The 27,253-nt window shown below is 35.0% G+C and overlaps 1 protein-coding gene across 3 annotated transcripts in view; it reads left to right on the top strand.

Annotated features, from left to right (window-relative positions):
• WAC (WW domain containing adaptor with coiled-coil) overlaps positions 1–26,661 on the top strand; it is an 83,788-nt gene extending 57,127 nt beyond the window's left edge. For all 3 annotated transcript variants that reach the window (XM_077896970.1, XM_077896972.1, XM_077896971.1), the window contains exons 7-14: positions 1,560–1,868; positions 13,774–14,019; positions 15,513–15,635; positions 16,745–16,893; positions 20,023–20,141; positions 21,613–21,799; positions 22,780–22,907; positions 25,199–26,661. In XM_077896970.1, coding sequence (XP_077753096.1) covers positions 1,560–1,868; positions 13,774–14,019; positions 15,513–15,635; positions 16,745–16,893; positions 20,023–20,141; positions 21,613–21,799; positions 22,780–22,907; positions 25,199–25,268 — 1,331 coding nt within the window. In that variant the 3' untranslated portion in view covers positions 25,269–26,661. The remainder of the gene's footprint in view (positions 1–1,559; positions 1,869–13,773; positions 14,020–15,512; positions 15,636–16,744; positions 16,894–20,022; positions 20,142–21,612; positions 21,800–22,779; positions 22,908–25,198) is intronic.
• Positions 26,662–27,253: the final 592 nt, after the last annotated feature.

Raw genomic sequence — 27,253 nt, 5'->3', positions numbered from 1 at the left:
GTAGCTACAGCTTCCTTAGTTCCTATAATGCTGCTGCCACTGTAAAGCTTACAAGTGTCTGAAGAAGTATCAACTTTAATTTTCATCTGAATACATTTGCTTGATACTCTTTGACTCTAGTCTTACAGAAGTGAGATTTTTTTCTTGGTGTCCAGGAAATAAAAGTTATTGGTAATCAAGTGACAGGATTGGTGGGAATTGGGTATGGTATTATTTCTGTTTTATTCCTAAACGTTTCTGTTGTAGCAGTATTCTTTTCAGGAAGAAATTGTAGAATAAAATTTAAGTTCCTTGTGCATGCAAATGGATAGTTTACTGATGAGTTAATATCATGCAACAGATGTTTGTATTTTGCTGTGATTAGCTCAATCTGTTCACCTTTTTCTGTTAAGGTTAATATATGTGTAACTTACAACACTGAATTTCATTTATTAAGTCAAAGACTTTGTGTTTTGATATAACTAAAGCTTTTTGGCAGTAGCCAGTACATTCTGTTTAGTATAACATGTAGGAGTTGTACGCTGAAGGTTTGGAAACTGACTTGTAGTTTAAGCATACTTCCTTCTTTGTGCTGTCTTGGTTTCTAGATTCAGAGGAACCATGAATTGGGAAAAAAAACCTAAAATACTCAATGGGGAGGGCATCTTTTGGTAATATTATTATTACATATGTGCTTGAATCTTAAGATATTTCTCTACTTGAAAGTTGTTTTAAGTTTCAGTTATTGATTAGACTTATAATTTTGGTTAGAGATTTTTTGATAAATTTTATCAAGATTGGAATTTTCCTTATTTTTTTGTGGAAGCAGAAGTATTTCTGAGGTTTAAAATTGGAAGAGGATGTTTTTAATATAACTGGTAATAGCAAGTAGATTTTTCTGACTATGCTGCTGGATGTAGGCCTTCTCTGTTTTCAGATAGCATTATCTATAACTTGAGCTTGTTACTAACTTGTATTGTTAGCATTTTCAAAAATATGAACTGATTTAATTACTGATTGCACAGTTCATCATAAATTCAGCCGTCCCATTTAAAGCCCTAGCACAAACTACTTTAGAGACCACTAATTAGCTACTTCAGTATTCAGAAAAATCAGGCTAATAAAGCTAATATTCCTTTGCATTTGAACCACTGTGGATAATTCAATTATTAGAACCCATGGCCCATATTTTAAAAGAATGGACCATTTGCTTTTTATATTTTTAAAATACTTTAAAATTTTTCATTTGAGTGAAACGTTAAAACTCCATATATGGACTGTTTGTTTTTTTTTTTTTTTTTTCCAGTGTTTTGTTTGAATTGTGGTGTGGTTCTAAAGAATCCCCAAAAGCTCATAGCTCATTTGAAATCTGACTATAGATTACTTAGAGTTGAGGCTAAATATCCTCTTTCAGTATTTGCTGGTGGTAAAACTGCAGATACTAACTGGGCTTGCAGTTTTATAACAAGATATAAGTATGTTGCTAAATTAGCTGATGTTATAGACAGGATTCTAACGTAATCTTTTTTCTTCCCCCTTCTGTCATTCCAACATCTCTTTTTTCGAACTGTGAACTAAAGTGGAAGACAAGCATTCCAGTGATGCCAGTAGTTTGCTCCCACAGAATATTTTGTCTCAAACAAGCAGACACAATGACAGAGACTACAGACTGCCAAGAGCAGAGACTCACAGTAGTTCTACGCCAGTACAGCACCCCATCAAACCAGTGGTTCATCCAACTGCTACCCCAAGCACTCTTCCTTCTAGTCCATTTACGCTACAGTCTGATCACCAGCCAAAGAAATCATTTGATGCTAATGGAGCATCTACTTTATCAAAACTGCCTACACCCACATCTTCTGTCCCTGCACAGAAAACAGAAAGAAAAGGTATGCCATTATTACTAGATGCTGCACGTTGAACTGTAGATTGAGTTTTTTTTATTATATTACAGTATCTCCATTAGCTTGAATAAGACTCTTAATTATAAATTCTTTTTAAAAGTCTTTTAAATGTTACTGCGTAGATTTAGGTCTAGAGTTAGCCATATTTAGCTTTTTCTTTTAATTTTAATTACTAAGCCTTAGCTGTTTTGCCTTTGACACTTCGAAGTCAAGTGCTTATTAATTTATAAGTTAGTAATGGTTTAAAGTCAAAGGACTGTCCCATCATATTTGTGTAAAAGTAATTTTTGTTTTTTGTGATAATTGTCATGATGGTTTAGTTGAGATATTGTCTCAATTTTCTGTTAATTAAAATTTGATATGAATAGAGACCTTTTAAAACCTGTTATTTCTGCACAACATGCAACTATTGGTTTCAGTTTGTGAATAAGAAAACTGTGTCCTGGGCCAGAAGACAAAGAGTCTTAAAGTCTGAATTAGAACTTAAATCTGAAGGGTAGAAGTTAACTTCAGAACTCCAATTGTGTTTATCCAGCTCAGTGCTGATAACCGTAGCATGTTAAAGGAGAAAAATTGTGGCTACAACTACTCAGGAGATAACATACAACAGAAGCAGAGTGATGAGATAATAAGTTTATTTGCACAGACCACTCACAATTCTAAACTTAACACATTATAATGTGTTTTAAGAAATGAAGGAAATTAAAAGACAATAGGCAAATAAATTATAGGCAGACCCATTAGCAGCCTAATTAGCAGATTAGCATGAGTAAATTCTGAGAAACTTTTAAACGTCCTGTGGGTTTAAGAGATGTTACAGGGAGCTAATGAGTCTTTAAGCTTTTAATCTATGGTTTGATTCATTATTTCACATTGATTTAATTTGCTTACAAAGGGTTCTCATAGATTTCTTTGCTGCTTGTTTTCTTTTATGCATGTTATTTGAATTTCTTCTGTAAGTACTCATTCCATATTTAAACCACGTACTTTGGGCCGCCCGGGTGGCTCAGCGGTTTAGCGCTGCCTTCTTAGCGCTGCCTTCGGCCCAGGGTGTGATCCTGGAGACCCGGGATCGAGTCCCACGTCAGACTCCCAGCATGGAGCCTGTTTCTCCCTCTGCCTGTGTCTCTGCCTCTCTCTCTCTCTCTCTCTCTCTCTCTCTGATGAATAAATAAAATCTTTAAATAAATAAATAAGCCACGTACTTTTATCATCTGGTGCTTAATGCATCATAAACAGATCGTCCCAAATGTTGTCAGATTCCCCTAAGATAATTTGTACCAAAATCCATATGTTGAAGTCATATTTACCCTGATGCAGAATTAAATTTGTAAAGAGAATTCTTGAGGGATGAAATCTGAATTAATGCAGTAATTGTTAATGTGGTAGTACTTTCTAAAGGATGTTAACGGTTTTTCAATTTTTATAATTTTGATTATTTAGTCACAGAAATTCTTTTAAAAATCATTAAATCCTGTGGCCTTTTAAAAGTCTTTATCTTGGGGTGCCTGAGTGACTCAGTTAAATGCCTTTGGTTCAGGTCATGATCCCAGGGTTTTGGGATTGAGCCCTGCAACCATCTCCCTGCTCAGCAGGGAGCCTGCATGTCCCTGTCCCTCTGCCCCTCCTCCCTACTTGTGCTCTCCCTCTGTCTCTCACACCTTTTTTTTTTTTTCTCTCACACCTTTTTAAAATCTCAAATAAATAGAATCTTTTTTTAAAAAAAATATCTTTATCTCATTTCTCTCTTGTTAATTTAATTCTTAGCTCTTACCTCCTTTTTGAAATTCTTTCCATCACTGGCTTCTGGAATAATGCTATTTTTCAATATTCTAGTTCTCTTCTTGCCCCCTAAATAACCAGTATTGTTCATCCTTTTACTGTTTTCTTTTTTTCTTGCTCAGTATGTTCTCTTTTGCCAGGCAGTCTTATCTACAAAAGTCACTCCCAAATCTTTATTTCTGACTCCTACCTTTTATCTGCTTTATTTCAATAAGGACTTGTTGTGTCCCAAATGCCTCCCTTTCCCCACAGCTTATTCTCAGATTCTTGGTAAGTAACTACACTGTCCTCCCAACTGTTTCTTGTTCTTTAGAATTTGTCCTCATCTCTGTCTACTGACCTGTCAGCAGATCTTGGATTCCGCCTTCTCTATCCTTTCTCTGGTTGTCGCCACTACTATGGAAACTCCAGGCATCTCTCTTGAAAAAGCCTTCTAATAACTGTTCTGCATCCTTCCATCCACACTATTCACTGACAGTTGTTTCATTATAAAATTTAGATTGGATTGTGTTACTTCTAATACTTTTCCATTATCCACAGGATACGTCCATACTTCTTAGTGCCTGACAGTCTGCTTGCAGCCTGTTATATCCTGGGCATGTTATATCCATTCTTGTTGTGAGCTTTCGCTGAAAAAGGACATGCTCTAACATTCCATCCTGTCGAGCTCTTTAAGAGGCAGCTCCAATGCCCTTGGGTTCTCAGCGTCAGTTATGCTCTCTCAGTCTGTGTTTCCCAAACCTCTCCCTGTTATATTTATTTATTATTATAGCACCTATCATATTGTAATTTTAGTTGACTTAATTAAACTGTTTAGAGTTAGGTATTAATTACATGTTGAACTTGGTTCACCTATACTACCTTCTCCCTCCATGCTTCACCATTCCTGACAAATTTTTAAAATATCATTAAAAAATTTCTTCTAAATATTTATTTATTCATGAGAGAGCGAGAGAGGGTGGGGGGTGCACAGACACAGGCAGAGGGAGAAGCAGGCTCCATGCAGGGAGCCCGACGTGGGACTCAATCCGGGGTCTCCAGGACCACGCTCTGGGCTGAATTCTGCGCTAAACCACTGAGCCACCAGGGCTGTCCAAATACCATTAAAAATTAACTGTGTACCAGGCTTGGTGCTAAGTGTTTACTACATATTTTAGTTTATTTTTTAAGACAGTATTGCAAAGATGGTGTATCTTTTAGATAAGAAGAACCTGAACATTGCCACTGTTTAAGTACATGATGTTAGAGGCAGCTTCTCCAAAATTCATGTTATTTCCATAAAACCCTAGGGTAACGAAAGACACAAATCTATATTAATTTGAACCCCAGTAATTAAAAATTGGTAACAAATCCTAGATGATTCCATTTTAATACTACAAAGTATATTTGCTAATCACAAACTTTTTCTAAAACTTTTACATATGGTAATTTTAAACTTACAGGAAGAAACTTGGTTACCTTGCAGTTGACTATTGAAATAGGAAAAATTGTATAATTTTCCCAAGTATTCCTTGTGTATAAATGAAGACTACTATTTTCAAACTGTTCATTAGTTGGTCTAAATTTGTGAAGTGTCCATTAATTTGAAATATTTCTTTTCTCTCAGGCACATCCATGTTCTTTAAGTTAAGCCTTTTTATTGACTGTTATCAATATACTGATTTCCTTGTTTGAGTTTTCCTTAACAAATAATTTATATTAAAAGGCTGATGATTGGGTAATATCAGACTTTTGGACTCTTGGTTGTAAGTGCTAATAGTATGGCTAGGCTCTATCTGGGGGTGTCCATGGTAAGATGCTGTGTTAAATAATAGCAAGATCTTTGTCATTATGACCCACTGCTCTATCCCTAGTTCTGGAAAAAATAATAGACCATCAATACTTGTAGATGGATAAGTAACAGAGAATGGTAATGGTGTGTGTGTTAAGGGCTTGGAAAGCACTTACAGTAGTTCATGGTTTAAGAAATGTATTTGGAGAAAAAGAAGAGTATTATAATTGTTGTAAACCTAAAGATTTAGATCTGTTTAATGCCAGTGTGCCTTTTGAGAAGAAGCAACTAAATTAATTAATTTAAAGGATAAATTCAAAGTCTGTGCTTGCTTGAGAGACAGAGTGTGGAAAATCTGAAGCTCTGGTTTTGTAGGAAACAATCCTGGTGTTAGGTAGGGTGAAACAAGGTCAGGCATCTTCTTTTAGATCTGTATTTGTTGTTAGGATAACATTTGAACATCTCTTGGCATATTACTTTATTGGACAACCATATAACAGAGTGATAGAGACAATGATATACTTAAACACCTAAAACTTGGTTTTTATCAGTTGGTATCCCATTAACCATTCCTCATATATATATATATGTATATATATATTATTTATTTATTATACAGCGCAAGAGAGAGAATATGAACTGGGGGACTAACGGGGAGAGGGAGAAAGAATCTCTAGCAGACTTCCTACAGAGCATAGTGCAGAGCCTGACAAGGAGCTTGAGCCAAAACCAGGAGTTGGAAACTGGAACCTGGATGAGAAGTCATCCAGGAGCCTCTTCAGTCGCCCATAGACTGTTCTAAATTGTATCTAACTCTACCCTTTCTTCCAGATTCATGAAATGACAAAATAGGCAGGAAACCATTGCTTTGGCCAAATAACTGCCAGAGTGAGAGGAGTTTAATGACCTTAATTAATAAGTTTCTTACTTAGTAATTTTAGAGTTATGATTTATTAGCATAAACAAACTTGAAAAGTAAGGCAAAATAACCAAAGAAGCAGACCTATTCATTGAGTAATGCTAATCTGCTGAGGGCTAGTTTGCATCTAAATCCTTAATGTGGTTACTTAATTCCGCACTCAATCTAACGGGAGGGGGGATTAGTCATTAATGTGAGGTGTGAGTCACTTGGAATAAACTTTGCTTTTGTGTCTTGATGGTATGTAGACTGAGTGAAATTTAAATGAACCTGAAGATTTCATTATGCATTAAGGCAGTACTAGCCTTTTATAAGCTAGTGTAGTAGGTCATTAACTAACTTGAGTGGGCCATGTTCAGCCCTCACTCCTTTGCTTTACTTTATAATAATTTTTAGGATTACTAAACTCTTCATGAAAATTAGGAAAACTGGTTACAGATGTGTTAGTGACTCAAATTTTTTTTAAGATTTTAAAAAATTTATTTGACGGAGTAAAAGAGCACAAGCAGGGGAGAAACACCCCACCAAGCAGGGAGCCTGATGCAGGGATGCAGGGCTGGATCCCAGGGCTCTGGGATCATGACCTAAGCCAAAGGCAGGCATTCAACTAACTGAGCCATGCAGGCCCCCCATGATTCAAATTTTGTTGAATAACTGAATACGTTAGTAGAAGAATTTAGTCTGTATTAGTCTATAACTTTAAAATTATGCTAGTTAATCTAAGATGGCACTTTTAACAATGGGACAGGGGGAATAGCTGTGATGAAAGAATATACTATTTATAATTTGAGGGGTGGGGAAGGGCTTTTTAAATCAAGATCCAGTATGCCTTTGCCTTTTAAAAAAAAATGTTGATAAATTTAAACACAAGACATATCTCAAATTGGTAGAAAATACTTGCAACACGTATAGCAATATGTTAAGGATTCATTAAGAATACGTCAAAACAGTAGGAAAAAAGACAATCTAATAGAAAAAATAAGCAGTAGATATGAACAAGCAGTTATAGAAGAGGAAATTAAAATTGCCAGCCTTGGCTTACAGCTATAAAAGTTAACTCAAAATGGATCAAATACCTAAAGTTAGGAGCTGAAACTATAAAAACTCTAAGAAGGAAACGGGTGAAAATTTGTGTGACGTTGGATTTGGTAGTGATTTCTTAGATGTGACACAAAAAGCACAGGCAACGAAGGAAAAAGATAAAACGGACTTCATCAGTATTAAAAGCTTTTGTGCATCAGAGGGCACTCGAGTCAAAAGGCAACCCATACAGTAGGAGGAAATAAATTGTAAATCCTATATCCAGTAAAGGATTAATATCTAGAATATATGAAATCCTATAACTGAGCAATTAAATGAAACAAGCTAGCTCAAAAATGGGCAAAGGACTTGAATAGACGTGTTCTCCAAGGCCAGCCAGTAAGCACATAAGGCATTCAGCATCAGGGAAAGCAATCAAAACTACAGTAAAAAAAACATTTCACACCCATAGGATGATTATTATGAAAACAAACAGCAATGAAAATAAATGTTTTTGAGGATGTGGGAAAAATTAGACCTCTTTTTTTTATTTTTTTAAGACCTCTTGTACATTGCTTCTAGGAATGCAAAATGATGCAGCTCCTGTGGAATACAGTTTAGCAGTTCCTCAAAAAATGAAACCTAGAATTACCATAGGATCAAACCATTCTGTGCTTGGATATATAACCAGAAGAATTGAAAGCCAGGGAATCAAACCGGTGGTTATACACTGATATTTGTACCATTGTTATTTAAAATAGCCAAAAGATGGAAATGGTTCAGGTGTCCATCAGCTGTTACAGGTTTTAAAAAATATATATTAGCTAGACATACAGCCTTAAAAAGGAAGGAAATTCTGACGCATGCTGCTGTGACATAGATGAAATTGAAGACCTTATGCTGAAAGGAGGTAGTATAGTGGCTACTAAGGAGTGGGATGATGAGCCCTTGTTTAATTGGTGACAGAATTTCTGTTTGGAGAGATGAAAAGGTTTTGGAGATGGATAGTGCTATGTGATGTTTGCACAACAGTTTGTAAATACTTAATGGCCCTGAGTTGTAAACCTAGAAAGTAGTTAAAGTAGTAAGTTTTATGTTATATATATTTTAGCAGGCTAAAAAATTTCAAGAGAAAGATTATCAGTGCATATTGGAAATTAAGATTAAAATAAGATTTTTCACCTTTAAGATTAGTGACAGTTAACAGCTGGATGTGGGGAAGCACAATTGGTGGGAATGTGTATGTCGGTTATTAGAGGAATCCCTTTAATAAAATCTGTTAAAAGTTTCAATACGGGGATGCTTGGGTGGCTCATGGTTGGGCACCTGCTTCGGCTCAGATCGTGACCCCGGGATCTGGGATCAAGTCCCACATCAGGCTCCCTGCGAGGAGCCTGCTTCTCCCTCTGCCTGTGTCTCTGCCTCTCTTTCTGTGTCTCTCATGAATAAATTTCAGAGTATGTTTATCCTTTACATGTATAGCATAAAGATTTCCTCAGTTGAATAAAAAAGCAAGGTGCAAAAATATATCTTAACATATTTTACATCACCATATTTCTGTACGTTTGTAAAATGCATAGAAAAGGTTCTGGGTGGATATGTGATTTAACATATTCATGAATTATCAAATTAAAAATAAGTGAAAATCACAGATTATATACCAGGTTACTGCCACCTAGGTACCTTATTATTACATTTTTTTCCTACTACTTTTGAATACTTTGTTTCCTTTGTAACTTCCCCATGTTGTAATCTTCAGTGTAACACCATTACTACAAAACAGAACAAAACAAACTGCCCTTCTTGCAACAGTAGTTTGAGCTTTGTTCACATGTTCCCCTGAATATTATTACAGCAACTCTCCAAGCATCAGAGGAAATTAATGATTAGAAATGTAGTATGGTACCTTCTACCCTTTTTAAGTGCAGTGTCTTTAGATCTTATTGTAGATCTAGAAGGAATTATTTGGCGTGCCAGAAAAATGTAGGTCAAAAATAGATTTTGACTTTGGTTTATGCTCTTGGATATTTTGGATGGGGGCCTAGATTTAGAAGAGGTGAATATTAACTTTAAACCATAAAAGAATTAGGGTATAGTAACAGATTTTTAGGTGACTCTGAAGTTTAGTCTTTAGTAGATTATGCCCCCTACTGGTAAGCATTGGAAATGTAAGTGAATAATTCATACAAGTATAAGGGGAAAGAAAAATTTTGTCAAAGCATATATACCAAAAATGAGAGGATAAAATTTTAAAGTTTATAGTAAAGAGTTGGTTAGAGATCTGTAAGTCTTAGAAATAATCAGAAGGGAAAGTGACTTAGTTTAAGTTTAAAATAGGTGTGTAAGAGATTGAAAAAAATGCTCAAAGGAACCTAGATTTGCTTGGGGAGAGTTTACATTTAAGGAATGAGACTGGAGGATGATATTCTTTAAAAGTGGAAGAGCCTATAGAAATGGCTTTGTAATGCAAAAACTGTTCTTTTACCTACATTTACTTCTTGGTCTTTATTTTGAAAGACCCAAGTTTTTATTTGTTTAGTTTGATAAAAATATATATTTGATGACATTACTGTTTATTCCAAATAGTTCCATTTCCTCTCTGTGTTTTTTAAAAAGAAAGGTTGAGTATTTTATAGGGTTATTTAAAATAAGTTTAAATAAGTTAAATTTATCTCTAAGACTACATATAGTTCCTTACTTTTATGAAAGTAGCATAAAGCTGTAATTGTCAGTTATTTAGGATGGAGATCTTAGACTTTCCTCCGTATTATCATAAATTCTATACTTAGAGATTAGAGGGAGAATGCATGTACGTGGACCTGGGCCTTTACTGCAGGATCAGGTACCCATTCAACAAGTACATGTTGATGCCATCTTGGTGTCATGTCCTCTCGTACCAGGGCTATAGAGATAAATACAACAAAATCCCCCTACTGAAGTTGTTAAAGTTCTGCAAGAAAGGAAAGACAATAAACTATATAATAGAAGATACTGGGTAACGTTAATAGATCTCTTTTAGGGCATTCAAAACACAGGAGAGGTACCCAACCAATACCTTTCTTTAGTAATATTTTAAGACTACCTTACAGAGTAGCATTTTATATTTATATTATTAAATTTTTTTTTAATTTTTATTTATTTATGATAGTCACAGAGAGAGAGAGAGAGAGGCAGAGACACAGGCAGAGGGAGAAGCAGGCTCCATGCACCGGGAGCCTGATGTGGGATTCGATCCTGGGTCTCCAGGATCGCACCCTGGGCCAAAGGCAGGCGCCAAACCGCTGCGCCACCCAGGGATCCCATATTTATATTATTAAACTCAGTACATTGTTCTCAGTTATATATATAGATTGAGGAAAGTAATATGTAAAATGTTTAACATATAACATGTTTTGGAAGAGCATTTGTATGGATGTGTCTTTATAGGGAGACAAGGTGAGTGGAGCTATTATTAAAATAGTGTGGAAATACTTATATATGTGAAGAGTCTAAAAAACCAAAACCAAGTGTATAGATACAGAGCACACAGCTTGGTGGTTGCTGGGAAGAAATAAGTGAAGGAAGTCAGAAGATACAAACTTCCAGTTATAAAGCAATGGGGACATAATGTGCATAATAATACTGTTGCATATTTTCAACTAAGTCTTGAAAGTTCTCATAGCAAGAAAAATAATTTTGTAACTGTTTGGAGATCATTTTGCAGTATATGTAGATAAGAATGTTGAACACCTGACACTACTAGAATGTTGTATGTCTGTTATACCTCAATGGAAAAAATAGGAGACCTACCTGGGAAAAATGATTTAGCTTTTCTGTCTTGCATCTTATCCTTAATTCCACTCACTCCTGTACCTTTGTGCTATGCTGCTTTGTTTTGGTTTTGTTTCCTTTGGTTTTTAAGGTGAAAAGCAACCTTGAAAGCTCTAACCTGTTTTTTCAGAATCAACTAGGGTGTCAGAATCACCTATAGAATTCTTACAACTTCAACATATGCCTGGGCCTCCCCAGGTTCATTAGAGTGGAGCCCAGGTATCTGTTTTGTTTTGTTTTGTTTTGTTTTTAGCTTTATAGATAATTCTGATAAGCTTTCTGCTGAAAACTGATACTCAAACCTTTTAATAGAAAAATTCTGGCCTTTAAAGATGTTGCCTGTTCAAGGGTCTCCTAGATATTAAGCAGGATCACCTGGTTTCCATACTACTCTTCAGTGATCTTCTTTGACAGAACTTCAAAAGAAATTTATCTTAGAGTAAACAAACTTACTAAAACTAAGAGTTAAGGATATTTAGTTTTTGTTACTTTATTTCTTTATGGTAATATGTATAGTTTTCTTTTCTGGGGTGTTTCCTTTTTTGGATTAAAGGGCAGCACTCAAGAGTTTTTTAAGCTGTGCTTATTTTAAAAATGTGTGGATAGATTGAGCAGCATCAGAATACGTTAAAAAACAGAAGAAAGCCACAATAAAAGTAACAAAAGAGTAAGGATCATTTCAGAGGTATGTAAGCACTAATTTGATGGTTCATGCAGAAAGTAAAAATGCAGAACTTGTTTTCATTTTAAACATTAATCAGGAATGCCCCTAAGCTGACCCTTAAGGAGTATGATCTGGAGAAAACTGTCATCATAAATGTAAGAACTGACAGGTTTACTAGTAATTCCCAGCTTCTGTGGGGACATGAAGATTAATAAATGTTTAGTTCTTAGAATTGGAAATGAGGATTTGCAGTTACTAGGTAGCAGTGTAATATTCAGATGCAGTATTCCTGCAACTTTTATACATCATATAATAGTCTTAATTTGGGAGATATATATATATATATATATATATACACACACACACACACACACACACACACACAAACTTGAAAATCTTCAAGAAATAGGTGTGTATGGAAAATTAAAGATTTTTAGCAAATCTTCATATTTAGGCCAGTATTGTAAGCATATGCATGAACATCTTGATTAGTTGTTTTAATATTTTTATCCAGGGGTCCTCTGTTCCTCTTTTTTTCTTTCTTTAAAGTTATTATATTAGTAATATTCCATGGTATGAAAGTACAGTGTTCATCTTTCTGTTGGTGAACATTTAGTTTGTTTCTAGTTTTGTGCTAAAATAGAAACAAGCATTGTATTATTATAAAAATTGTAAAGCCATTCCAGTTTCTTCTGGGAAATGTCTTTATTTCATCTTTTGTTCATTTTTCTTTCGTGTAGTTTGTCTTTTCTGATTATAGGAGTTCCTTAGAATACTTATCTGTGCTTTGAATGTAATTGGTTTGCTTTTTGTAGTTTTCTGCGTCTAGATGTCAAAGATACCTTCTTGTTTTCATCTTCTAGTTCTAAAGACACATAACAGAAGTTTAATCGACCTTATATTGGTTTCTTTCAATTGTGAGTTTTTATACTGGCAAGACACATTTCACTAGCTGTGTTCTTTTTTTTTCATGAACTTCATGGCCGTACTAGCCCTTACCTTTTTCAAATAAGTTAATAGAATCAACTTCTCAAATACTGCCAAAAATGCTTTTGGAGTTTTGATTGCGATTGCATTGACTCTATATATGTAATTTGCAATTATAGCTTTCAGATAATGACCATTTTCCGTGCATGTTTTATTTATTTATTTATTTTTGGTTTATTTAAAATACTGAATATATGTATTGTGGATGGGTTGCTATTAAAAAAGCATCATTTCTAGTGCTAATAAGTTTTAAATGTGACAAATAGATATATTTATAGAAGGAAAGTATGTAATCTGGAAACTCAATTGTTAAGTATGAAAGTTCAAAGTTGGAGTTTCATTCTTCTGATCTGTAGCCTATATTGGAGGTGCTCGCCATGGTGTTAAATCCTGATTTGTTTTCTGGTCATTGTCATGTTTTGGAGGGCTCTTACTGTGGTCATAAACATTTTCACCTTAAATTAAGTCCAGGAGAATTGTATTGTACCTTTATCTTAATAGAAGCTTATTTGAACGTGTAGTTAATACATAACTGTGTTTGAAACAGCATTACCAGTAAACAGAACATGAGACTTTTAGAATCAGACATGAATATAGCAGAATCACTGCTTTACCAAGTTTTGTGATTTCAAGCAAGTTACATAATCTTTCTTGTTTAGTTTTCTCACCTGTGAAATTGGGATATAAAAATACTTAACCCTATTATTCTAAGTAGGTAGATCTTTACTGAGCCCCCTCCCTGTGTCACCTTGGGAAGATGGAATGAAATTACTTGAGTTGGGTGTTTGGCACATGAAAGTTGCTCTTTCGATGTTGGTTCTAGTTTTCTCCAAGTAGTTTTTTTTGGTGTTTGGCACATGAAAGTTGCTCTTTTGATGTTGGTTCTAGTTTTCTCCAAGTAGTTTTTTTTCAGCCTTGTTATCTCCTTTTTACTTAGAGTCTGCACCAGGAGACAAATCTGTATCACATTCTTGCACAACTCCTTCCACATCCTCTGCCTCTGGACTGAATCCCACATCTGCACCTCCAACATCTGCGTCAGCAATCCCTGTTTCTCCTGTTCCACAGTCACCGATACCTCCATTACTTCAGGACCCCAACCTTCTCAGACAGCTGCTTCCTGCTTTGCAAGCCACGCTGCAACTTAATAATTCTAATGTGGACATATCCAAAATAAATGAAGGTAAATTGGTAACAGTTTTATTATTATTATTTGCTTCGTGTCGTTAGTAAATTCCCCAATTTAGGAGTGGTCTTTTGTTTCATTTTGAAATTCACATTTGAGCGTCATTCTTTGAAATTCATATCATAACCTCATGGTTGTTGAAAACCTTTGGTATTGTAATTAAGTTAGTAGTACTTGGATTTTTCCTGTATATTTTTCTTTTTTTTTTTCTCTGTATATTTTTCAAGACTTGCTGTGTACGGTATTTACCAGAGATAAAGCTATTCTGTCTGCTTAATGTGTATAATAAATGTCTTTTTTTTTTTTTAATTAAAGAGCATTTCTAAAAACTGATATAAAAACACTTAAATTCTAGCATATTGTTAATTCCAACTTTGCTTTTCAGTATGCTATTTAGCTAGCAACATCAAAGAAGTCTGAATAAAAGTGGATATAGTTTTAATTGACAAGCTATTCAAATTCAAACAGTCTTAAGAGCATTTTAAAATTTTCTGTTTAGAATAGTCCATTTCAGTATGTGTACATTGTTACATAATATATTTAACAGTAGTGCTAAATGGTTAAGTTCTTCCTTTATCTTAAAAATGGAGCTATTTCACGCTAGTTGGTCAATAATTTTGTTCTTACTGTACTTTCTTGCATTTTGATTTTATTCTCTTAAGATAACTGTGCCATTCTATTTGATAGGTACATGTTTTACTAGGGAAAGTAGGACTTTATGCAGTTTGAAGAGATGATAGCATAAGAAAATGTCAATAATAAAGGATCTTGTGCTTTGAAAATAAATGATGTTCCTAAATTACCTAGCTTCTTTTATTTAATGTCTGTTCTTTAAAAGATTGTTGGAGTGGGTATTAATGTAGGGTTTTATTTTATTTTATTTTTAAAGATTTTATTTATTTATTCATGAGAGGCACAGAGAGAAAGAGAGGCAAAGACACAGGCAGATGGAGAAGCAGGCTCCATGCAGGGAGCCTGACATGGGACTCGATCCCGGGTCTCCAGGATCATGCCCTGGGCTGAAGGCAGGCACTAAACCGCTGAGCCACCTGGGCTGCCCTAATGTAGGGTTTTAATGGTCACTTTGTTTAGTAAAGCATTCACATGAAATAACTACCCTTTATCTTTTTAATTTCAGGTAACCTACAAAAGCCCTTTAGCTATTGATGAATAGATTTCTGGTATAATCAGAATTTCCAGGGAACACTCTTTACTGTTTTTAAAAAGTCTCCGGAGTTTCTTAAATTGAACACAAATTTTAATGCAAAGGAAAACTACTGTTTTCCTTTACAAAAAAAACCATTAAATTTCTTCTACCTCTGATCATTTCCTATCTCTGGACCCATTTTATTACCATCTTACAGATTTTTATTTTGAGAGTTCTAGTTTGAAACACTGCAGTTTCTTTGGGGTTTTTTTTAGTTTTCAAGTTGTTACTAATACCATACTGTGCCACTATGTTTTTATTTTAATTTAAGATATGTGTTTAGTTCTTACAGCAGCTGTGACACAAGCCTCATTGCAGTCTATAATTCATAAGTTTCTTACTGCTGGACCATCTGCTTTCAACATAACTTCTTTGATTTCTCAAGCTGCTCAGCTCTCTACACAAGGTATTCATTTTCTTAGGTATTGTGAGAATTGTATATTAATTTGGAGCAGGGGGTTCATGGTAAAACTTTTTGGTTTCTGAAGAGACTAGCTATAACAATTTGATGTTTGTTTTACAGGATCCTGTAATTTGTTTTTAATTTTATTTATTTATTTATTTATTTGAGAGAATGTACATGAGGGCGGGGAGAAACAGACTTTCTGCTGAGCAGGGAGCCTAATGTGGGGCTCAATCCTGGGACCCTGAGACCATGACCTGAGCAGAAGGCAGATGCCCAACCTATTGAGCCACTCAAACACCCCTGATGTTTGATGATTTTTTTTTCTAACACTAGTATATACAGTATTTTTTTTTCCAGATGAGGCAAACATTGACATTTATCTTGCAGTATTGCCATTAAATCTGTAATACATATTTAATTCAGACTTTAAGTTGTCAATGTACTCTAAAGCTGAGTGTAAACTGATAGGTCCTCAATTTTTATGAAACATTGAATATATTTTAAGTGTTGGTTTGGTTCACATTTGATGTTTAATGATTTTTGACTGACCACAGGATACAGAAATGCTCAAGTCCTGTCTTAAATTACCTATTTCTCTTCTCCATGAAACCTCCAATGGAAAGAGGCATATATAGGAACAAAGAAGAAATGAATTGGTCACTTTGACTTGTCCCCCTGCCCCAATTCTGAAAACTAATAAACTGAGCAGAAACACTTATTCTGAAATTGAAATATAATAGTGCAAAGACTTAACTCTCTGGTTATCCTCATGAGGCAGGAGATAAAGGGGTATAACCAGGCCTAAATATAGAATAAGAAAGAACAAATAAGAATGGTGAGGATGCCTTCCATGTGAGAATAGTTCAGGCTTACCTTCTTGCTTCAGCCTGAAAAAACAGGTTGGAGGAGGCATACATTGGATGTGCTTCTCTAATTCACAGCTCGTTTTTAGTCCATGACTCCAGTGAGTATTTCAGATTCTGACTTTAAACAGTTAAGTGTTCTGTCTGGTGTTCAGGGGGCATGTAGAGGGATGGAAAGACCTCTACATATATATTACGGAAGTTTTGGTTTATTTGGAATTAATTTATTGCTTTACTTTTTCACAGCTCAGCCATCTAATCAGTCTCCAATGTCTTTAACTTCTGATGCATCATCCCCAAGATCGTATGTGTCTCCAAGAATAAGCACACCTCAGACTAACACAGTCCCTATCAAACCTTTGATTAGTACTCCTCCTGTTTCATCACAGCCAAAGGTATGTTGCTTTTGAGGGAAATTTGGAAAAGAAAGCACGAAAGCACTCACTTCTGGAAAAACAAGTTTAATGTTTTAGACTCTCTATTGTAGGAAAAGCCCTCTTTGAGAACGTGTAGTAGTGGTGGAGTGAATGATGGGTCAGCTTAGATGCAGGTTAGTCTCAGTAAATTGAGGACTCTAGAGGGAGTTGCATCTATGCTACTTTTAAACATTTTTTTAATTAAAAATTATATTTATTTATTTACAGAGAGGGTATGGGGGGGGAGGGCAGAGGGAGAAGCAGACCCCTTGCTGAGCCGGGAGCTCACTGGCGGCTTGATCCTAGTACCGGGAAGTCAGACACATAACTGACTGAGCCACCTAGGCACCCCCATCATATGTGTTACTTTTATACGCTGATTGTTTTCTCTTACTGGCTGAGATTTGTGACCTGGAGGAAGAGTGGGATAAAGAAGGATAAAATAATTGTCTTAATATTTGTAGAGTTTTTTAACTTTTTAAAAGATATAACCTGTTTTCCAGTGGCTTTCCTCCCATACTTTTATTTTAGAAATGAATCCATTTCTGTGCTAAGAGCTTAATAGTATTATATTTAACTTCACATCATGAGAATCAACTACTATTTGCTTCATTTAATAGATAAGAGAATTAAGCCTTCAGTTAAATCCAGTTTTTGTGGTGGAATCAGAATTTAAGGCCTAGGTCTTTCTGAACACAGAATCCATTTTACTAAGCTTATACTACCTGTGTTTCTCCAAGCAAAAGTTTGCATGAATGGCTCCTCAGAGATGTTAGAAAATTGCTGGTCTCTTCTTACTGGAATATAAACCAGACCTTAACAACACTGCCTTCAGATTTTATACTATATCATTTGAGTCTTGCCCAAATTTTTTTTTTTTTTAAGATTTTATTTATTCGTGAGAGACACAGAGAAAGGCAGAAACACAGGCAGAGGGACAAGCAGGCTCCATGCAGGGAGCCCGATGTGGGACTTGATCCCAGTACTCTGGGATCACACTCTAGGTGGAAGGCAGACGCTTACCTGCTGAGCTACCCAGGTATCCCTTACCCAAAATTTCTTAAGCAAATCTTAGTCATACTCATTCTTTGCTTTGTAGTCCTATTACCAGCAAAACATTAAAAGATTTGGAAGTTGGTATATGCACAAATTGCAGTTTTTTTTCTTAATGGTAAATTTAAGAAATTCTTTTTAGTTAAAAAGTAGGCTATTTCAATCCTTTATGCTGAAGATTTTTTTTTTTTAAGAAGGAACTTTTTTTTTTTAAGAATTTATTTATTTATTCATGAGAGACACAGAGAGAGAGAGAGAGAGAGAGAGAGGCAGGCAGAGAGAGAAGCAGGATCCATGTAGGGAGCCCGACGTGGGACTCGATCCTGGGACTCCAGAACCAGGCCCTGGGCCAAAGGCAGGTGCCAAACCGCAGAGCCACCCAGGAATCCCCTGAAGATTTTTTTTTTTTTTAAGATTTTATTATTTTTTTTATTTTATTTTTTTTATTTTTTATTTATTTATGATAGTCACACAGAGAGAGAGGCAGAGACATAGGCAGAGGGAGAAGCAGGCTCCACGCACCAGGAGCCCAACGTGGGATTCGATCCCGGGTCTCCAGGATCACGCCCTGGGCCAAAGGCAGGTGCTAAACCACTGCGCCACCCAGGGATCCCTAAGATTTTATTTTTAAGCAATCTCTACGCTTATTGTGGGGCTCGAACTCACAACCCTGAGATCCAAGAGTCGAATGCTCTACCTACTAAGCCAACCAGGGGTCTTGCCAAAATTTTATATTGAAATAAAGTTAAGGCTTAAAGCTTTAGGCTTTTTCACAGAAGCCTAAAAATAAAAACGTATTGAAAGATAACTTGAAATTGATGCTAGGACAGCTTTTAGGTCTTCCTTAGCTTATCCCTTCCCTATTTAAGTCATTTATCTAAACTCATTTTAGGGTCAGTCTGGATTGATACATTTAACTCAAAATTTAAAAAGAAATTAGTCTATTCTGCAATTTCATACTGTTTGCACTTTGTGAGAGAAGGAAAAAATTGTTTCAACAAAGGAGATCTTCTTAGAGCTTAAAACTCATCAGGGTGTAGTATCTTAGGAGTACAATAAATAATGACTAAAAGTGATTGTAAAGTTTTACAATCAGTTATAAGATTAGCATTTCAAATCCCTTATGTATATGGGCATCAAATTTTTTTTTAAGTGGGAATTCAGTATTAAGTAGACCTTATAAAAATGCTTATAAAAATGATTTTTATGTAGCCAGGCTATCCAGATTTGTTTGGGGGAATATTAAAAAAAAAAAAGGAAGAAAGAAGAAAAAAACAAAACTATTATTGGAGGATGTGACTTAATCAGAAATGGCTGTCTGCCTTCGTGCCTTAATTCGGGGCTTGTGTTTAAAAGTACTTGTTTTCTTTTTCTGTGGCATGTAAGTATGTGTAGTGTACATATCCTCACTGACAATCATGGTCCTCTTGTTCCACCTCTGTAGGGTAACATGTCTTTGAAGACCACTCCAGTGTTGACTCATTCACTGGTAGACCAATCTATACGCTCTGCATATGTGGTTTAAATTTGAGCAGCTGTATTTGTATGATATAGTAACATTAATTTTTACTGATATAAAAATAACTGAATCAGAGGAGCTATCTTAGTGTATTAGAAAGAAAACTGGGCTCAACATTAGAGAACTAGTTTGTGTTCTTCTGCTTTACAAAAAGTAATCTTAAAGTCTTCTGGGCCATTTTATGAAGAAATTCTATGTTAGTCTCAAAATGAACGTGGCTCTTCTAACTGTGAACTTTGGGAACTTAATCTAACTGCAATTCTTGAAGTCTCTAGATTTTTCAGAGTTTAAGACTATCCAACTAGATTTGGAGGGGTGTATGGATTTGGGGACCTGGATGACCATGATTTACACAATTAAATATGTCTATATCACTAATAATTATGAAACAATTAGGGGACAGCTCATGTTATCTTAAAAATTACTAAAGAATAGAAATAAGAGACTTCACATTGATAGTACTTTTGGTTTTATGTACTTTCCATGGTATTTATGCATATAATAGAAGCCTGTCTCACCAGATTTTGACATTTCAGGTTAGTACTCCAGTAGTTAAGCAAGGACCGGTTTCACAATCGGCCACACAGCAGCCTGTAACTGCTGACAAACAGCAAGGTCATGAACCTGTCTCTCCTCGAAGTCTTCAGCGCTCAAAGTAAGTTCATGTGTGTTGAAATATTTTTTCATTAATGTTGCATGCTGCATTGTTTGAATATTATAAAAATATATGTATAATAGAACTTGATCTTGTAAGAATCCATGGTTAGCCTAAGTTTTATGTATTATAAGATTTACAAAGGCAAATCTTACTCCAAGTAGGTTGTTGTCTCTAGTAATGAAGCCAGCTTATTTTTTGAAGAAAGTCATTCTTCAGATTTTACTTAATAGAATATGATAGGAGTAACAATATGTCATACTTGTACAAAGAGGGCACCTGATTTTATAATACTTGTTGGAAATGACATCATTTTTTAACCTCCTCATAGCAGTTTTAGATATGAGTGTATTGCTGAATCCAAAAATGGGAAATACTATTTCTCAACTGGTATGTGTCAGGTTTTCCTAAGAGCTTCAATTTTGACCCCTGTGTGGAGTGCTTGTCAGATAGGGCTGTATTGTGTTACATGTTTCTTTGTTAATTAACAAATACAACTTTAAATGATTTTCATTTGATTGATTTTCCTATTTTGATTTCTTGCTATGAGGTAGCAAAATAATTCAACTGTTGTTTTTATTGTTGTTTTCTAAACAAGCATTTCAGAACTTTTACATCCAAATGAGAGTTGTTCCCTTCAAAATAATCACCTTGGGAAGCTGTCTACTTACTCCAGCAATGTTGCCATTGCTCAGAACATTTTTGGGAAATACTTCTTTTAAATTGTCTTTAGAGGCTGCAGTATTATTTTAAATATCCTCAGTGATGAAAACTCTTCATCCTTTGGGAGATTTAGTTTTTGGAAATAACTGAAATTCATTCAGAGCCAAGTCTGGTGAAGCAGGTAGGAAATCAACTTGGGTGATTAAAGTTTTGGTTTTTACCACCATATCCCCAAACCCTAGCCAAACCATACAGTTTTAAAAGAAGATAACTTATCTCAGAGTGTCATTTTGGGTCTTATTTTGCCACTAAACTCATTTGTTGCTGTCCAATAAAATGCCTGTATTTTGCTTCACATTATCTACCCTCTGATTCAGTATTTTGTTCTGACACTAAACAAAGGCAATAGATTTTTTTCCCCCTCTTTATCTACATGTACTTAAGATGCAATACTCAGTTGTGCCTTATATCTACAACTGTTAAAATATGACCATTTCTTAGTTACATTCTGAATAGTGTTTCTGGTATACAAAATCACAGGTTCTGCTGTCAAATTTGAAGAGCACTATTAGTTTAAATTTAACTGACATTAGTGTTCTTAGAAGGGCCCTTTTTCCTCCCAAAAGTGTGTTTAAGGAGTACATGATATATAACTACACTTTGGATTTTAAATTCTATGTATTTGATGTTAAAATAACAGATTTTTCTTAGGAATTTGGATATCTTTAATTTAATAGAAGATATTGACAATTTTTAGGTATCTCCTTTTTAAAATATACTATACATTCAATTCTTTTTTCTCTTCCAGTAGCCAGAGAAGTCCATCGCCTGGTCCAAATCATACTTCTAGTAGTAATGCATCAAACGCAACAGTTGTACCACAGAATTCATCTGCCCGACCTACATGTTCATTAACACCTACGCTAGCAGCACACTTCAATGAAAATCTCATAAAACATGTTCAAGGATGGCCTGCAGATCATGCAGAGAAGCAAGTATGTTACATGATTCATAGCAGATGTTTTACCTTTGGATGAATGACAAAATATAATTTCTTCTAGAAAATCTAATCTAGATCACTGAATTTAAGCTACATTTAAAGTAATGTCTAATTAGTTTGTCTATAGTCAGTGCATTAAATTAAATATTTGGTAAGCACTTATTTTAGGGCATTTATGAGATAACTTTTTATGGTTTCACATAAAATATTTTAATATACTCAGCATTTAGCACTGTGCTGAGTGCTTTATTTTCTCCACTTCTCAAAACTGTTAAGCAGTGCAGATGAGTTCTCCCATTTTACCATTGAAGACCCTTAAGACCAAATAAATTATATACCAAAGTCACCCAGTTAGAATAGTTATGAGGCTTAAAGCCAGGATGCTTCTCAGCCAGCTGCTCTGATAGTTTTAGAACTTGTTCATACTATTACTCTTCTATCTCTCCACTAGACTAGCAAGTAGAAGTTAGAAAACAGTTTTGCTTTGGAATGAGGGACCTTTGGACATTCCAATTAACTGCCATTGGCTTCTCCCTTTTAGCAGCTTACTGACTGTCTGAAATTTTCTCTAAGTTCACAGAGGTAATATTGCATATCTTATGACATCAGAATACAGTGAAGTCCCTTTTAACATTGTTACACCTGAACTTTACTCTGGCTGACTCAGCATCTTATTAACCACGAATCATGAGCTCTTCTATCCTTAGTGCTATGCAATACTAAAATTGGAAATACTATATCCTCCAGAAGTTGAAGGGGGAAATCTTGGAAAAATACCTTCTTTCCACCATTAGACAGTTTTTTAAAGAAAATCCTTTTTCTCCCTTAGATTCACTATCATTTTTGTGGATTTAAAGGCGGATTATTCTGTAATCTTGGTACAAAGTTGTCAGAAATTTAATGTTTTGGGGTTTTTGTTTTTTTTTTTTGTACGTGATTGTGGCATGTATGTGATCTTTATTTCTTTAATTATAGGCATCAAGATTGCGAGAAGAAGCCCATAATATGGGAAGTGTTCACATGTCAGAAATTTGTACTGAATTAAAAAATTTAAGATCTTTAGTCCGAGTATGTGAAATTCAAGCAACTTTGCGAGAGCAAAGGTAAGTTTTTCACTGACAAAGTTTTTGTCTTAGTATATCTTAAATCAGACTGAAGAATATAAATCAAATTTCATTTCTGAAATTTAAAGTTCTCTTTGATAGAACGTGTTCCATAACACTGTAACTGCATTTTTAAAAAACGATTGATTTAAGAGAGTGAGTGAGTGAGGTGGGTGGGGGGGAGCAGAGGCAGAGAATCTTTAAGCAGACTCCCTACTAAATGTGGAGCCTGATAACACGTCTTGATCTCTAGACCCATAATAAGATCATGACCTGAGCCAAAACAAAGAGTTGAACTCTCAACCAACTGAGCCACCCAGGTGCCCCACACTATGATTACACTTTGTAATTTAATAATAATCCTGGTGAATGGTAATGGCATCTAGATTTTAGTTCTCTAACTCACGGTAGATGCTTCATTAGACTTTTGTCTTCTAACTCTGTAAAGTACAATAGTATTTAAATAGTGAAATGTTATAACACTGTTAACATATAATGTTAACTAAATGTTAACAACAACTGTTAACACAGTTGACAGCAACTAATTATAAAGGGTCTCCTCTTCAATTGAGGGTAGTATTTGGTTGCTGGCCATACTTGTTTCAGTTGAAATTTCAAATCACTGTTAACATTGTCTTTGGATCTTTCCAAGATCCCTTGGAAATTTAATTGTCTAGCAAGTATATCTGTTTCAGGTGTTTTCACTTAAACTCTTCTTGTCTCTCAGTTTTTAATCTAGTATCCTACTCAAGCAAGGATATCTACATCCAAGTAAATAGGACAGATATTTTTTACATGTGTCTTATAAAATCAAGGACAAATTTTTAAGGGCCTCTCACATCCTATCTTTATAAGTCACTGGGTCACAAGTAGAGTTAGTCTTAACATGAATCTACAAATATTTAGTAAATACCAAGTTGGCATTTATAGTAAAAATTGAAAACTGTTTTTGTCTAATCCTTTATTAAATTCTCTGGAGTTGTATTTTGAATATCAACTGGGATTTGTTTATGATTGCTCTGAAAGGACTTCAAACATACATAAAACTTGACTACATTTTGGCTTAATAAGACAGGTGATTTGACTTTTAGGAAATTATTTGCTGCCCCAACTATTGACAACAGTATACACTGATTACCAAGCTATAAATACTATATAATTATGCCTATTTCACTGGTACAGGCAGTAAATATCATACTCCATAGAAAAGAAGGGTCAGAAGTTCATGGAAGGTTTATGAAGTTCATGGAAACCTAGTTAGCCGTGGAGTTTATTTTATTTTTTGTTTTAAATATGCTTGTTAATTGGAATTTGACTCAGCTTTCTTTATGAGCCTATGTTTATATTGAGAATTTGTTCTTCAAAATGATTAGCCTCTTGCACCTAGTTTATTCTAGGCTTATTCTGTTGTGGCCTAGAAAACATATTTGGCTCAGGTTGTGATCCCGTGGTACTGGGATCAAGTCCCACATCAGGCTCCCTGCAGGGAACCTACTTCTCCCTCTGCCTATGTCTCTGCTTCTGTATGTCTCATGAATAAAGAAATAAAATAAAATATGTGTCTCATATTTAATATGTGCTGCCTTTTGTGTGTATCTGTGGTGATACAGTAAATGACATTTTTAAAAATCAGTCTTTATAGTCAAATTAATTGAGAAATTGTTAGAAAACCAGGAGACATTCTAACTTTTGTCATCCTAGTGTTTCATGCATTCACTGGTCATTTTGTCTTAACTCTAGACTAACACATTTATTTATTTTTAAATATTTATTTATTTGAGATGGGGAGGGGCAGAGGGAGAGAGAATTTAGAGCAGACTCCCTGCTGAGCACAGAGCCTGCCATGGGGTTTGATCTCAGGACCGGACCTTAAGATCATGACCTGAGCCAAAAGCAAGAGTTGGGACACCCAACTGACTCAGCCACTCAGGTGCCCCTAGACCAATCCATTTTTAATTTCTTAGTTTTAATTGTAGTTATTCATTTTATCTTTTTTTTAACATTTTTAAAAGATTTTTTATTTATTTAAAAAAAATTATTTATTCATGAGAGAGAGCAGCAGAGACAAAGGCAGAGGGAGAAGCAGACTCCATGCAGGGAGCCTGACGTGGGACTCGATCCCGGTCTCCAGGATCAGGCCCTGGGCTGAAGGCAGAGTTAAACTGCTGAGCCACCCGGGCTGCCCTCATTTTATCTTTTAAAGATATTTTTGTAGTTAAAGTTTTGTTTGGTTTTTCTGTTTCATTTACATGAACCACACAAGTTCTAATGCCCTTTCTTTTCCCCCCCAGGATACTATTTTTGAGACAACAAATTAAGGAACTTGAAAAGCTAAAAAATCAGAATTCCTTCATGGTGTGAAGATGTGAATAATTGCACATGGTTTTGCGTACAGGAACTGTAAATCTTATTGCCCAATCTTAACATTTTTGAGCTGCATTTAAGTAGACTTTGGACCGTTAAGCTGGGCAAAGGAAATGACAAGGGGAACGGGGTCTGTGAGAGTCAATTCAGGGGAAAGATACAAGATTGATTTGTAAAACCCTTGAAATGTAGATTTCTTGTAGATGTATTCTTCACCTTGTAAATATGTTTTGTAGAGTGAAGCCATGGGAAGCCATGTGTAACAGAGCTTAGACATCCAAAACTAATCGATGCTGAGGTGGCTAAATACCTAGCCTTTTACATGTAAACCTGTCTGCAAAATTAGCTTTTTTAAAAAAAAAAATTTTGGGGGGTTAATTTATCATTCAGAAATCTTGCATTTTCAAAAATTCAGTGCAAGCGCCAGGCGATCTGTGTCTAAAGGATACGATTTTGAACCATACGGGCAGTGTACAAAATACCATGAAACAACTGTTTCCACACTTGCACCTGATCAAGAGCAGTGCTTCTCCATTTGTTTTGCAGAGAAATGTTTTTCGTTTCCCGTGTGTTCCATTTCCTCTGAAATCCTTGATCTGATTTTATCCATTTTTTTTTAAGGCTCCTCTTTTTCTCCTTTCTTAAGGCACTGTTGCTATGGCACTTTTCTATAACCTTTTCATTCCTGTGTACAGTAGCTTAAAATTGCAGTGATTGAGCATAACCCACTTGTTTGTATAAATTATTGAAATCCATTTGCACCCTGTAAGAATGGACTTAAAAGTACTGCTGGGCATGTGTGCTGAAAGTACATTGATTGCTCAAATAGAAGGAAATGGCCCAATGAACATGGTTGTGGGAGGGGAAAGAGGAAACAAAGCTAGTCAGATGTGAATTGTATCTGTTGTAATAAACATGTTAAAACAAACAAAAAATTGTTATTTTTCTTTTCCTTCGGTCAATGCATATTAGAATTTGAACTACCTGGGGATTCTTTATCAGAACTATTCTTGTTGAATATTTATACTTAATTGAAATAATTCCTTAAGGGAGGTTTTGTTAAAGCATATTAACAGGAAATTGTGTATAAGATATTTAATGAAATATGACATTCAACAAGAATGATTAAGTCACTTCCCAAGTGGTTGTCATTTGTTATAAACCCTGGTTTAACCTGTCTTGCTATTAGGACATTTCATTTTGAAGGATGTTTGTGTTGTAGCTAACTGTTCAAGTCTGGTGCTGACTGCTGTTCTTAGCCATCACAAAACGCTAAATTTGTGTAATTGGAGCTTCCTTCTGTTATCTGGAAATGGTGGGAAAGCTCAGCTTTGTATATTGTTTCCTAAAGTATATTAAAATAAAAAAAGAAACTATTGCTACTATAAAATTACTTTGGCTTTTTTTTTCTTTTCTAAAATATTGGTCACATGGCCTTATTAACATGACACTGCCAGTATGATATCAAATCACAAGGGTTTCTTTATGCAGGAAATTTAATCTTAATTTCAAAATCTTACCCGATTTAGAGACTTCTTTGCTGTTGAGGCAGATGTATTTATGTGCTTTCAGAACTGCCAGCACCAAGGGCTTATTTTGTGATGTTAGACATTAATGTTCTTGCATTTTTGGATGTGAAAATTCCAAAATTGCTCTTGTGCTTTAAGCATATATAAAGTGTAGACGATAATGCTCAGACCTTTCAATAAACTTTAAAAAGTAAACTGTAAGTGATAGTATGAATGAGATTTTCTAAAATACAAAAAATGTTCCAGTGTAATTGAGAGGAATTAAAAATCTTAGACTGGAAACTGTTTTTTGTTTTTTTTTTTTTTTAATTGTAACTTGAGCATACTTATAAAATGTAAGAAAGGACAAATGTCAAATTATATCATCATGAAATGTTCATACCTGTAAGATTGTTAACATTTACTGGGCTTGATTAGTGCATGTAAATGAAACTCCAAAGAGCAATGTTAAGC

This window comes from Canis aureus, chromosome 5 (assembly GCF_053574225.1).
Source record: "Canis aureus isolate CA01 chromosome 5, VMU_Caureus_v.1.0, whole genome shotgun sequence".
Lineage (NCBI taxonomy): Eukaryota > Metazoa > Chordata > Mammalia > Carnivora > Canidae > Canis > Canis aureus.
This window is presented reverse-complemented; position numbering and strand designations above follow the sequence as displayed.